This window comes from Trachurus trachurus (genome assembly GCF_905171665.1).
Source record: "Trachurus trachurus genome assembly, chromosome: 10".
NCBI classification, from domain to species: Eukaryota; Metazoa; Chordata; class Actinopteri; order Carangiformes; family Carangidae; genus Trachurus; species Trachurus trachurus.
The window spans coordinates 5,056,186-5,071,503 of NC_139894.1; the positions used below are offsets into that span (position 1 = coordinate 5,056,186).

Consider the following 15,318-nt stretch of genomic DNA (forward strand, 5'->3'; position numbering starts at 1 on the left):
AGAAGAAGAGGAAGATGAAGAAAAAGAGGAGAAGGAAGAGGAAAAAGAACTAAACCAGTTACTAAACCAGTTACTAGACCAATTACTAAACCAGTTACCAAACCAGTTACTAAACCAGTTACCAAACCAGTTACTTAACCAGTTACTAAACCGGTTACTTAACCAGTTACTAAACTAGTTACTAAACCAGTTACCAAACCAGTTACTTAACCAGTTACTAAACCAGTTACTAAACCAGTTACCAAACCAATTACTAAACCAGTTACTAAACCAGTTACTAAACCAGTTACTAAACCAGTTACCAAACCAGTTACCAAACCAGTTACTAAACCAGTTACTTAACCAGTTACTAAACCAGTTACTAAACCAGTTACCAAACCAGTTACTTAACCAGTTACTAAACCAGTTACTAAACCAGTTACTAAACCAGTTACCAAACCAGTTACCAAACCAGTTACCAAACCAGTTACTAAACCAGTTACTAAACGAGTTACTAAACCAGTTACTAAACCAGTTACTAAACCAGTTACTAAACCAGTTCAACCACTTAGGTTACTAAACCAGTTACCAAACCAGTTACTAAACCAGTTACCAAACCAGTTACCAAACCAGTTACTAAACCAGTTACCAAACCAGTTACCAAACCAGTTACTAAACCAGTTACTAAACCAGTTACCAAACAAATTACTAAACCAGTTACTAAACCAGTTCAACCAGTTATTAAACCAGTTACTAAACCAGTTCAACCAGTTACTAAACCTGTTACTAAACCAGTTACTAAACCAGTTCAACCAGTTATTAAACCAGTTACTAAACCAGTTCAACCAGTTACCAAACCAATTACTAAACCGGTTACTGAACCAGTTCAACCACTTACTAAACCAGTTACCAAACCAGTTCAACCAGATACTAAACCAGTTCAACTCCAGTTACTAAACCAGTTCAACCAGTTACTAAACCTGTTACTAAACCAGTTGAACCAGTTATTAAACCAGTTCAACTCCAGTTACTAAACCAGTTCAACCAGTTACTAAACCTGTTACTAAACCAGTTGAACCAGTTATTAAACCAGTTCAACTCCAGTTACTAAACCAGTTCAACCAGTTACTAAACCTGTTACTAAACCAGTTGAACCAGTTATTAAACCAGTTCAACTCCAGTTACTAAACCAGTTCAACAGGAACGGAATCAATTTAACCAGTTACTAAACCAGTTACTAAACCAGTTCAACTCCAGTTACTAAACCAGTTCAACCAGTTACCAAACCAGTTCACCCCCACCAGTCAACATGTAGCTACTGTGTGTGTGTGTGTGTGTGTGTGTGTGTGTGTGTGTGTGTGTGTGTGTGTGTGTGTGTGTGTGTGTGTGTGTGTGTGTGTGTGTGTGTGTGTGTGTGTGTGTGGTATTTTTATCTTCTCTTCAGTCTGAACCAGTGAAACCATTAAACTCCAGACGAGCAGGGCAGCAGACGTGTTGATTGGTGTGATGAACGACAAACCAACAGCTGCTCTTTTCTCTCACACACACACACACACACACACACATACAAACACACACACATAGCTACACACACACACACACATACATACACAAGACAACAAAAACACATGGGCGTTGCCATGGTAACTTGTGTGATTTTGGGGGGATTTTACACTCTGATCCTGTTCAGACAGTAAAATCTGATTCAGAGAGAGAGATGGAGTCGTTGTTACCATGAACGCATCACTGTTACATACACAACAACACACACACACACACACAGACACACACACGCACGCACGCACACAGACAGACACACACACACAGGTGAGCCAGGTGTGTTTACCTGCACATGATCTCGTGGGTGAGCAGGACCCGACACATCTCTGGGTTTTTGTCTTGGCCTTCGTACAGGATCGGCTGCAGAGAGAGAGAGAGAGAGAAACATGGTGCGTTCACTGACCGGCTCACAGCGTAGGGTAGGACAGACACGGTGCGTTCACTGACCGGTTCACAGCGTAGGGTAGGACAGACACGGTGGTGAGTTCACTGACCGGCTCACAGCGTAGGACAGACACGGTGCGTTCACTGACCGGCTCACAGCGTAGGACAGACATGGTGAGTTCACTGACCGGCTCACAGCGTAGGGTAGGACAGACACGGTGGTGAGTTCACTGACCGGCTCACAGCGTAGGACAGACATGGTGAGTTCACTGACCGGCTCACAGCGTAGGACAGACACGGTGGTGAGTTCACTGACCAGCTCACAGCGTAGGACAGACATGGTGAGTTCACTGACCGGCTCATAGCGTAGGACAGACACGGTGAGTTCACTGACCGGCTCATAGCGTAGGACAGACACGGTGCGTTCACTGACCGGCTCACAGCGTAGGACAGACACGGTGCGTTCACTGACCGGCTCACAGCGTAGGACAGACACGGTGCGTTCACTGACCGGCTCACAGCGTAGGACAGACACGGTGAGTTTACTGACCGGCTAATAGCGTAGGACAGACACGGTGAGTTTACACATAAACCTAGTAAAACTGAACTGGTTTGTCTTCACATTAAACTGGTTTGTCTTCACATTAAACTGGTTTGTCTTCACATTACTATGGTTTGTCTTCACATTACTATGGTTTGTCTTCACATTACTATGGTTTGTGTTCACATTAAACTGGTTTGTCTCCACATTACTATGGTTTGTCTTCACATTAAACTGGTTTGTCTTCACATTAACCTGGTTTGTCTTCACATTGCTATGGTTTGTCTTCACATTAACCTGGTTTGTCGTCACATTACTATGGTTTGTCTTCACATTAACCTGGTTTGTCGTCACATTGCTATGGTTTGTCTTCACATTAACCTGGTTTGTCGTCACATTACTATGGTTTGTCTTCACATTAACCTGGTTTGTCGTCACATTACTGTGGTTTGTCTTCACATTAAACTGGTTTGTCTCAACACTGAACTAGTTTGTCTTCACATTAAACTGGTTTGTCTTCACATTAAACTGGTTTGTCTTCACATTACTATGGTTTGTCTTCACATTAAACTGGTTTGTCTTCACATTATTATGGTTTGTCTTCACATTACTATGGTTTGTCTTAACATTAAACTGGTTTGTCTTCACATTAAACTGGTTTGTCTTCACATTACTATGGTTTGTCTTCACATTAAACTGGTTTGTCTTCACATTAAACTGGTTTGTCTTCACATTACTGTGGTTTGTCTTCACATTAAACTGGTTTGTCTTCACATTACTATGGTTTGTCTTCACATTAAGCTGGTTTGTCGTCACATTACTATGGTTTGTCTTCACATTAAACTAGTTTGTGTTCACATTAAGCCGGTTTGTCTTCACATTAAACCGGTTTGTCTTCACATTAAACCGGTTTGTCTTCACATTAAACTGGTTTGTCTTCACATTAAACTGGTTTGTCTTCACATTACTATGGTTTGTCTTCACATTACTGTGGTTTGTCTTCACATTAAACTGGTTTGTCTCAACACTTAACTAGTTTGTCTTCACATTAAACTGGTTTGTCTCTACATTAAACTGGTTTGTCTTCACATTAAACTGGTTTGTCTTCACAGTGTTTCCCCTAGAATATTTTTTAGGCCCGGTGGTACCCAAGGAAAAATCCTGAATCCTGACGCGTGTGGGACAGCACGCACCCCCCTCTATTAAATATAAAAGGAGCCCCACATCAGGGTGCAACGTTAAGTTTTTTTTCCTACTTCTACGAGTACTTCTCAAATCTACTTGCCCCATCTAAATTCTTACTTGCCCTGCCTAAGAGGTTTTTTTTTTCCTGGCTGTGTGGTGCATACTTTCGCTCATGACTTATATCTTACTAAAATCCTTCCTGTTGACTATATACAACACTACACAACACTTCTTTCTTCGGAAAGCAGTATTTATCATTATTTATAATTACATTTAAATGGCAACCATTGCAGACATGTAAAATTAAATTCTATTTCAAATTATTTGACCAGTAGCAGTTACACCCTCCGTCCCCTATCTGAACAGGTGAGCCACCTGTTTAATGCCCGATCACAGTTGAAATTTTGAACTGAAGGGCCTTTTAATGGCTAAAAACATTAACCTGGACAACATTTTAACAGATAGCTGGCTCCTCCAATCAGATTTTGCATTCACATGCTGCAGTGGACAGTGGACAATTTAGCTTCAGTATTAATTCAGTATCAGTAATAATATTAGAAAGGAGCAATTTGAAAAAAAAAAAGATTTTTAAGATGAAAATGTCCATCTATATGCTCTCAATACTTGGTTGTGGCCATTTGACTTGAACTACTGGATAGCTCCCATTGACATTGAAATAACAGGGAAACAGCCAATCATCTAACAGCTGTGTAGTTCGGTTGAAGCACCGTCTCCACGTGTTTATTGACAACAGGGTTATAAAAAGGACACGTTAGCTCGTCGGTATGGTAACGGTAACAGGTGATCGTTACTGTGTGCGTCTGCCCCGAGTCAGCGGCGGCGTTAATGAAGCAGCGTCAGGCCGCTCACCGTCACTGAAACGCTCCGTGAAATCGCCGATTAAATAGCCTACGACGAGCCGCGAGCGACGTACAGCCTGTCTCACCTGGTAGAGCACCCGCTGCAGCAACTCAGTTCGATTTCACCTGACAGTCCCTTTGCTCCGCGTCAATCCCTCCTCTCACTCTCTCTCCCCCCTCCCCTGTCTCTCTCGCATGACGCGCGTGCAGCGTCTGTCACCGGCGATATTTTTTCTTTTTTCCAAGGCACCGTAGTTTACTTGCTACAAACCTCAACATCCCATAATATGCTCGCACACTCGCATCATTAGCCTACTAGGCAGCGAAGCAGGTTGACTCGCGTTGCAGAACAGCGCTGCACAGAGCCTCCTAAACAGAAATGATTATTGATTTCTGAATGAATGTCGCTAATTTTTGCCATATTAATTTTTTTTTTTGGCCTGGCGGGGGCTCTCGTTGGCCTGGCGGCCCGCCAGGCCTGTACAATGGTAGGGGAAACACTGCTTCACATTAAACTGGTTTGCCTTCACATTTAATTAGTTTGTCTTCACCTTTAACCGGTTTGTCTCTACATTAAACTGGTTTGTCTCTACATTAAACTGGTTTGTCTCTACACTGAACTAGTTTGTCTTCACATTAAACTGGTTTGTCTCTACATTAAACTGGTTTGTCTTGAAAATAAGAATTTTGTTCTTAATTTGCTTGCCTGGTTAAATAAAGGTTAAATAAAAAATAAAAAGTCTTCACATTAAACTGTTTGTCTTCACATTACTATGGTTTGTCTTCACATTACTATGGTTTGTCTTCGCATTAAACTGTTTTTTCTTCACATTACTATGGTTTGTCTTCGCATTAAACTGGTTTTTCTTCACATTACTATGGTTTGTCTTCACATTAAACTGGTTTGTCTTCACATTAAACTGGTTTGTGTTCACATTAAACTAGTTTGTCTTCACATTAAATTGGTTTGTCTTCACATTAAACTGGTTTGTGTTCACATTAAACTAGTTTGTCTTCACATTGAACTGGTTTGTCTTCACATTAAATTGGTTTGTCTCTACATTAAACTGGTTTGTCTTCACATTAAATTGGTTTGTCTTCACATTACTATGGTTTGTCTTCACATTTAACTGGTTTGTCTTCACATAACTATGGTTTGTCTTCACATTAAACTGGTTTGTCTTCACATTACTATGGTTTGTCTCTACATTAAACTGGTTTGTCTTCACATTACTATGGTTTGTCTTCACATTAAACTGGTTTGTCTTCACATGTAACTTGTTTGTCTTCACATTACTATGGTTTGTCTTCACATTTAACTGGTTTGTCTCTACATTAAACTGGTTTGTCTTCACATTAAACTGGTTTGTCTTCACATTAAACTGGTTTGTCTTCACATTACTGTGGTTTGTCTTCACATTAAATTGGTTTGTCTTCACATTACTATGGTTTGTCTTCACATTTAACTGGTTTGTCTTCACATTACTATGGTTTGTCTTCACATTAAACTGGTTTGTCTTCACATTACTATGGTTTGTCTCTACATTAAACTGGTTTGTCTTCACATTACTATGGTTTGTCTTCACATTAAACTGGTTTGTCTTCACATGTAACTTGTTTGTCTTCACATTACTATGGTTTGTCTTCACATTTAACTGGTTTGTCTCTACATTAAACTGGTTTGTCTTCACATTAAACTGGTTTGTCTTCACATTAAACTGGTTTGTCTTCACATTACTGTGGTTTGTCTTCACATTAAACTGGTTTGTCTTCACATTAAACTGGTTTGTCTTCACATTAAACTGGTTTGTCTTCACATTACTGTGGTTTGTCTTCACATTAAACTGGTTTGTCTTCACATTTAACTGGTTTGTCTCTACATTAAACTGGTTTGTCTTCACATTAAACTGGTTTGTCTTCACATTAAACTGGTTTGTCTTCACATTACTATGGTTTGTCTTCACATTAAACTGGTTTGTCTTCACATTACTGTGGTTTGTCTTCACATTAAACTGGTTTGTCTTCACATTACTGTGGTTTGTCTTCACATTAAACTGGTTTGTCTTCACATTAAACTGGTTGAACTAGTTTGTCGTCACATTAAACTGGTTTGTCTTCACATTAAACTGGTTTGTCTCTACACTGAACTGGTTTGTCTTCACATTAAACTGGTTTGTCTTCACATGTAACTTGTTCGTCTTCACATTAAACCGGTTTGTCTCAACACTGAACTAGTTTGTCTTCACATTAAACTGGTTTGTCTCAACACTGAACTAGTTTGTCTTCACATTAAACTGGTTTGTCTCTACACTGAACTGGTTTGTCTTCACATTAAACTGGTTTGTCTCTACACTGAACTGGTTTGTCTTCACATTAAACTGGTTTGTCTTCACATGTAACTTGTTTGTCTTCACATTAAACTGGTTTGTCTCAACACTGAACTAGTTCGTCTTCACATTAAACTGGTTTGTCTCTACACTGAACTGGTTTGTCTTCACATTAAACTGGTTTGTCTTCACATGTAACTTGTTCGTCTTCACATTAAACTGGTTTGTCTCAACACTGAACTAGTTCGTCTTCACATTAAACCGGTTTGTCTTCATATTAAACTGGTTTGTCTTCACATTAAACTGGTTTGTCTTCACATTAAACTGGTTTGTCTCTACACTGAACTGGTTTGTCTTCACATTAAACCGGTTTGTCTTCACATTAAACCGGTTTGTCTTCATATTAAACTGGTTTGTCTTCATGTTTAACTGGTTTGTGTCCATATGAAGGACAGGTGTGAACCGGTTCGACCCGCTTCCTGCTCATTAATCCGGTCCTGTAGCAGTTTGCTGCTGTGACTGGGAACCAGTTGACCCAGTTGTGTTGTAGTTAATGGGGTTCAGGTTGATTGATGAGCCGAGCTAACGAAGCAAGCGGCTGATTCGCTGCTGACCTGACGTCTTCAGGTAGCTGCTGCTTTTATTTTGTCAGACACGGCTTTCCAACCACTTCCTCCACTCCCCCTCCTCCCCCCTTCCTCCCACCACCTCCCACCAACTCCCCTTTTGGTGGTCTCTCAGCCTCCTCCGGCCTTCCCAGAATTCCCTGCCAGATGGCGGGCGTCGCCCCAGGATGAACCCCCCCCCCCCCTCCCCCCCCCCCCCCCCCCCCCCCCTGAGCTGTCATGTCAGCGTCCGGATGACGGATGACCGCTGAGAGGAGGGAGGTGTGTGTGTCTGTGTGTGTGTCTGTGTGTGTGTGTGGTTTCTGTAATACCCTGGTGGTTGTAAATGAACTCCAGTAAGAGAGTGAGAGTGTGTGTGTGTGTGTGTGTGTGTGTGTGTGTGTGTGTGTGTGTGTGTGTGTGTGTGTGTGTGTGTGTGTGTGTCTGTGTGTGTCCTCTCCCCCTTTTCCCCCTTTTCCTGCGATGACCTACCACTACCTCATCCACCTTTATAGTCAAAACAGACCTCCACCCTGCACACACACACTTACTTTCTCACACACATACTTACACACACACACACACACAGACACACACACTAACGCACACACACACACACACACACCCCTGGGGGACAATACTTTTAGGATAACGACCACTTCTGCATTATTGATCCTGATCCTGGCTCTTTTCCCTGTTCCTCTGGATTAAAATGCTCCAGTTTGACCAGGAGGGATGTGGATTACATCAGGGACACACACATCTACACACACATCTACACACATCTACACACACATCTACACACACACATCTAGAGTTGGTGGTCAATATTTATACATCATCATTCCTGATGCAACAATCTGTGTCTGTGTGTGTGTGTGTGTGTGTGCTCCACCTCTTCTTTTCCAACTTGAAGAGGTTTTTATTTTTCGGTCGTCGTCGTCGACGGTTTTTAAAAAGTCCAGATGTTTGGGGACGTTTGTCTCGTCTTCACGTCTTTAAAAGGTTTCAGTTTGTTTCTCATCAGGACATGAATGAAACCTGTGATAGGACACACACACCAGGTTTCAGTGTGTGTGTGTGTTTAATGCGTTGTTTGATGTTAAATCAGGACTGAACGAGATGAGACGTGTTTCTGTTATTATTAATGAGAAGAATAATATAAATCAGTCAGGACTCAGTTTGTCTGTTTTGTAATGAGCGTTTTATTAATATCATATTATTATAATATAAGGCTGTGAATATTCTCATTCATCCAGGTCGTAGTTATCTCAAGGAAATTTAAATCGAACGCAACTGGACTGATCTGAAAGACAAATCTTATATGACATTTTTTTTTTTTTTCCTTCCCTTCCCCTTTCTTGAAGTTATAGCATGCCTCAGGCAATGCAACTGGGCTTTTATTTTGTTATTTATCTAGGAAAACGTTTCACCTCTCATCCAAGAGGCTTCATCAGTTCATGGTCCTATATTATATTATAATATAATTATAATATTATTATATATAATATTATAGTTGAGCATCAATCACAGTCAGTCAACCTTCCATAAAACCATCATTAGTTCAACTAGTTCATAAATAGATAGTAAAGGTGCAGGCTGAAGCTATCTACATAGCTTATAAATACCTACTACCCTTTAATTCATTATTTAATTAAATCCATTAGAGCTCTTCATGGTTTCAGAGTCATAGAAAGAAACAAGTATCCAATAATTAACAAATGAAGCCAAAAAATAAAGGAAGGAAATAATTTAACAGCATTACAGTTGTAATCAACACCCAATTGATCAATCCAGTTTACAGTTTTCTATCATACTATGTTTTAATCTATTTTTGAATTGTGTTATGTTTTTGCATTGTTTGAGATCCTCTGTCAAGCTATTCCACAGTTTTACTCCCGCCACAGAGATACACATGCTTTTTAATGTAGCATTTATTTATTCTTTATTTATTATAATATTATAATATTATAATATAGGCCTAATATTAATAATAATAAATAAAAAAATACACAGAGACAAATTCAAAAATGTTTGTTTTGTTTAAATTTTCCTCCTGTTTCATTGTTTCTGTCACTAATAATATTAATTAATGAATACTATAAGAGTGTTTGTTATTATTATTATTACTACAGTCATTGAACAGTGCTCTGAGCCCCCCCCCCCCAACGGGTCCTAACGACAGCGACTCATCGATCGAGGGCGTCCAGCCGACCTGTCTGTCAGTCTGACTGTCGACCAATCAGGAGGTGATGAACACCCTGTGTGTGTCAGTGTGTGTGTGTGTGTGTGTGTGTCAGTAGGGGGGTGGGGGGGGGGGGGTCATGGAGGAGGAGGTGTCAGGATTATTGTCTCCAGTGTGCCGTCGCTGTGCCACATTAGGGCGTATTGATCGGCTGACGCTTTGTCGGGAGCCGCTGGTTCATCGATCGGTGACATGTCGAACCAGCAGGGTGTGTGTGTGTGTGTGTGTGTGTGTGTGTGTGTGTGTGTGTGTGTGTGTGTGTGTGTGTGTGTGTGTGTGTGTCTGTGTGTGTGTTAATAAGGTGAGTGAAGCAGGTTTCACTGAAGGAAAATGAATTTGAAAACATTAATCTTGAACTAAACTTTATTTATTTTTCTATTTTAAGACGAAACTGAAGTTTGACATTTTATCATAGGCTACTTGTGTTTTTTATTCACATGACCTGACTGTGATGTCACACCGTGATGTCACACCCACTCATATTTAGTAAAAAAGGAAGAAAATGGATTCTATAAACATAGAAATATAAATATCAGAAATATAAATCATCAAGATGAAGGAAAAACTAACTCAGAAACAAATAAGTTTTAATGAGAATCAGTTTGAAACCTGCAGATTTGATCCATCGTCATCAGAGACCAGCATTGGGTTTATGTTTATGTTCAGTCAGATCAAATTATTTAATTAAAGAGGCACTTTTAATTTGGTTACTTAAGCAATATCTATAATATAATGTCAACAATTCCATCTAAGCATGGATAAATGTTTAAAACTCAATAAATGTGAAAAAAGACACTTTACTCATTCTGTCTTACAAAGCATACTGGAGTAGATCATGAGGATTCCTTTCACACCGACAGACTGAAGCAGGAATCATTAGGAATCAAATCGTTTTGAATCGAAAATCCATTTTGAATCGAATCGTAGCCCCAAAAATCAGAATCAAATCGAATCATGAGACAGTAAAAGATTCCCAGCCCCACTAACTATAGTAATAATAATAATAGTGTTACAGTACGTGGACGTTAGAGCGGAGGTGTGAGGGCCACAGGGCCGGAGGGAAGTGGGGGGCCGGAGGGGCTGGGGGGACCGGGGGGGGGGGGGGGGGGGGGGGGTGTTGAGTGGAGTTTGGACCGGGACTCTGGAAAGTCATGAGTTTGTGTTGGCTAGAGAAACGATCGCAGGTTCAAATCCCAGATGGAGAATCAGAGAGAAAGAACCGGAAAAAAAAAAGTGGTGGGTGAACCAGAACCAGACCACAGCTGGACCGGGAAACACATCAGGACGGGGGGGGGGGGGGCAGAGCATGTGTGTGTGTGTGTGTGTGTGAGTCTGTGTGTGTGTCCTGTCATGTGTTTATCTTCTATACGATAACAAAGGTTAAATGTAAATGAAGTTCCACTGATTTATGAAGCTTCCCTGCTGTTTAATGACTGTGTGTATATATGTGTGTGTGTGTGTGTGTGTGTGTGTGTGTGTGTGTGTGTGTGTGTGTGTGTGTGTGTGTGTGTGTGTGTGTGTGTGTGTGTATATATGTGTGTGTGTGTGTGTGTGTGTGTGTGTGTGTGTGTGTGTGTGTGTGTGTGTGTGTGTGTGTGTGTGTGTGTGTATATATAGTGTGTGTGTGTGTGTGTCGTCACTCTCACCTGTTTGGTCATGGAGTCTATCAGACGGACGTACAGGTCCTGTTCTGTCCTGATGCCTGAAACGCACAAACACACAAACGTCACACAACTGAATTAACACTAATGAGCTGAACACAACACAGACACACACTGACACACTGACACACACACACACACACACACACTTGCAGGTTACAGTAGAATTACAGTCATAATTATCAGTGAGTGTGAGCCTCAGACATACATACATGCATTAGCCTGTTATGCTAATTTGAGCTCAGTATGCAAAAAGACACACACACACATATACACACACACACACACACACACACACACACACATATATATACACACACACACACACACACCGCGCTGCTCCTTAATAACGCTCTGTAAATGAATTCTGTTATTATGGTATTTATGTCCCTGTAGTATATTTATGTTTTCTGTACTAGCTCTTGTCGTGTCGTCGCGGCAACGCTAACCCCCCTCAGCAAAAACAAACATTAGCGGCTCCAGAGCTGTTTATTATTTATAACACACACACACACACACACACCCTCCAGGATAACACGGAGGAATCCTGGTTCCCCAACAAATTAAAGATCAATCAGGATTTCTTGTCGCGTGTTAGCGAAGCAGCCGAGCGGATCGAGCTAACACCTGTTAGCCGTTAGCATGGGGGCGGGGCTTATTCTAATTCTCCCTCTGGTGATTGGTGATTGATCACAGTGGCGGGAACAGAGTTGTGTTACCAGATCTGAAGTTCATCACGGCGCTGCACTGCAAAAACTCAAATCTTACCAAGAATATGTCTTATTTCGAGTTAAAATGTCATTTCTAGTCAAAACAAATCTAATTCTACTTAAAATAAAGACTCATCACATAAAAAGCAGCTTGTTTTTAGACACTTTTTACTTCTTTCAAGCAGATTTTCACTTGGAATAAGTAGAAAAATCTGATAGTGGAGCAAGTTTTTCTTTCTTATTACAAGCACAAAAAACTTGCTTTCACTGGCAGATTTTTCTACTTATTTCAAGTGAAAATGTGTTGAAACAAGTGAAAATGATCTAAAAACAAGTTAATTTTTAGGTAAAGAGTCTTATTTTAAGTAGAAAGGGGTTGTTTTGACTAGAAATGAGACATTTTGACAAGAAATAAGACAAATATTCCTGGAAAGATTTTGAGTTTTTGCAGTGTGGTTCCAGTAGAGAATGTCAGAAAACTACACTGTAAAAACTCAAAATCTTTCCAAGAATATTTGTCTTATTTCTTGTCAAAATGTCTCATTTCTAGTCAAAACTAATCTCTTTCCACTAAAAATGAGACTCATCACCTAGAAATTAACTTGTTTTTAGATCATTTTCACTTGTTTCAAACTAATTTTCACTTGAAACAAGTAGAAAAGTCTGCCAGTGAAAGCAAGTTTTTTTGTGCTTGTAATAAGGAAGAAAAACTTGCTCCACTGTCAGATTTTTCTACTTATTTCAAGTGGAAAATTTGCTTGAAAGAAGTAAAAAGTGTCTAAAACAAGCTAGGCTACTTTTTAAAATGTGATGAGTCTTATTTTTAGTATAATGAGATTTGTTTTGACTAGAAATAAGACAAATATTCTCGGTAAGATTTTGAGTTTTTGCAGTGCAGCTCTGTAACTAAAACACCAGTTTCTGATCCTTCAGAGTTTAGTTCAGTGAGATAATCTTCACATATGAACTCCTTTTCTACCGTATCTGAAGCTTAATGCGGCGTGTGTGTGTGTGTGTGTGTGTGTGTGTGTGTGTGTGTGTGTGTGTGTGTGTGTGTGTGTGTGTGTGTGTGTGTGTGTGTGTGTGTGTGTGTGTCTCACCGTTGCTGTAGAGCAGCTGTAGCCTGTAGTGGATCCCATTGTTGGTCTTCTCTCCGTTGTATTCCTGTCACACACACAAACGCACAGACACACACACATCATCATCATCATCATCATCATCATCATCATCATCATCATCATCATCATCATCATCATCCGCATCATCATCATCATCCGCATCATCATCATCATCACTGCTGTGTGCATCAGAGCGACAGGTGACGAGTTCATCACTAAATGATCAAATATAAACAGGGATTAAAGCAAAAAAAAAAAAAAAAAAAAACTAGAGCTGCAACAATTAATCGAACAATAATCGATTATTAAATGAATCGTCAAGTATTTTTGATAAACTAATAATCGTTTTTTTAAGGAAAAAAGTCCAGATTCTCTGATTCCAGCTTCTTCAATGTGAATATTTCTGGTTTCTTTGTTCCTTTACGACAATAAACTGAATCTCTCTTCGGTTTGTGGACAAAACAAGACATTTGAGGACGATGTCGTCTGGTGGTTTGAGAAACACTGGTTGATGTTTTTAGACATTTTTTAACCTTAAATTGACCAAACAACTAATCGATTAATCGTTTAAATAATTAACAGATTAATGGATAATGAAAATATTTGTTGAAAATCTTTTAAATCTTCTCTGAGTGAATCATTTTTCAAGCTGCAGCCATGAGTTATCTTCTGTATCTGTAAAACATGTTCCAGTTCCATCAGCTGACTTCTGCTGAACAAACAGGGCCGCTGCTAGGAATTCTGGGCCCCCTTAAAGAATACTAAAGTGGGCCCCTCCCCCTAACTTTTCCTCTCTTTTTTTCTTAGACTACGTATGTATTATCGTTTTTTATTTAGCCTTCTTTGTTTTGATGCTAATGCAGCATTACACTGCAAAAACTCAAGTATCTTAGCAAGAATATTTGTCTTATTTCTAGTCAAAATTTAATTTCTAGTCAAAACAAATCTCATTCTACTTAAAATAAGACACATCATATTAAAAGTAGCTTGTTTTTAGACACTTTTTACTTCTTTCAAGCATATTTTCACTTGGAATAAGTAGAAAAAATCTGATAGTGGAGCAAGTTTTTCTTCCTTATTACAAGCACAAAAAACTCACTTTCACTGGCAGATTTTTCTATTTATTGTGAATTTCAGTGAAAATTATCTAAAAAAACAAGTTAATTTTTAGGTAATGAGTCTTATTTTAAGTGGAAAGAGATTAGTTTTTACTAGAAATGAGACATTTGGACAAGAAATAAGACAAATATTCTTGGAAAGATGTTGAGTTTTTACAGTGTACTATGAGTATTAGTCAGGGTCTTACGCAGAATAAATCAGTCATACAAAGATTAGACTACTGGGGTTTTTTATGGGCCCCACTGGGCGCTGGGCCCCTAGAGTTATCATCACCTTTCTCCCCTATACAACGGCCCTGTGAACAAATAACACCTATGTAAATATCTGAGATTCAGGAGAAACTGTTTCTGTTCTCTAATGCAGCCGTCAGGTTAAAGCTCTCTGACCACCACACACTGACATTTGTTCTGCACTCGTCACACATCTACAGTGTTTTATCATTCCAGTTGTTATTTATTTATTACTGACGTCCAATAGTTCAACTCCTGTGTACAAACTGCACACTGTAAACCCCCACACACCCCCACACACCCCCCGCCTGGGCAATACGCTCTTATGCCTTACAACAACCAGCACTGTGTATATCCGAGTATCCGAGTAGTGAAATGGCCTACTTAAAGCAGAAGTAAGCGATCCGGTGGTTTTGGCTAATGCTGCGTTCCAGGCAGGCTTTTGAAACCGTAAATTACAGCTTCAAGTCACGACTTACGACTTTGTAGCGTTCCAGGCAACCCACTCGTGTTTTTCCGACCTGTTTTACCTGTGAAAGTCACTATAACGGCCACTCGTAACTTCTGACCCGTGAACTTGTACCAGATCGAACTGGTACGACTTCACAGGTCGGAAAAACACGAGTTACGAGTTGCCTTGAACGCACCATCACTTCTTGTCAGCCGATGGAGTTAGCAGCCCCCGCCCTCGTCATGGATCTATTGGTCCTCGTCCCTACGTCGCCACATTCAGGCGCATCCCTTGGCTGCACACACAGAGAGGACCGCCCCTTTATGCCGTTCTCTCTCCTCAT

At 40.1% G+C, this 15,318-nt stretch overlaps 1 protein-coding gene across 1 annotated transcript in view; it reads right to left on the minus strand.

The window, feature by feature from the left end:
- The window catches only part of LOC310992594 (transcription factor COE3), a gene marked incomplete at its 5' end in the record, with an annotated part of 154,576 nt that overhangs the window by 120,843 nt on the left and 18,415 nt on the right, over nucleotides 1-15,318 (minus strand). The window contains 3 exons of the mRNA XM_083980687.1: nucleotides 1,826-1,899; nucleotides 11,333-11,388; nucleotides 13,158-13,221. Of these exons, the coding sequence (XP_083836813.1) occupies nucleotides 1,826-1,899; nucleotides 11,333-11,388; nucleotides 13,158-13,221 (194 nt within the window). The remainder of the gene's footprint in view (nucleotides 1-1,825; nucleotides 1,900-11,332; nucleotides 11,389-13,157; nucleotides 13,222-15,318) is intronic.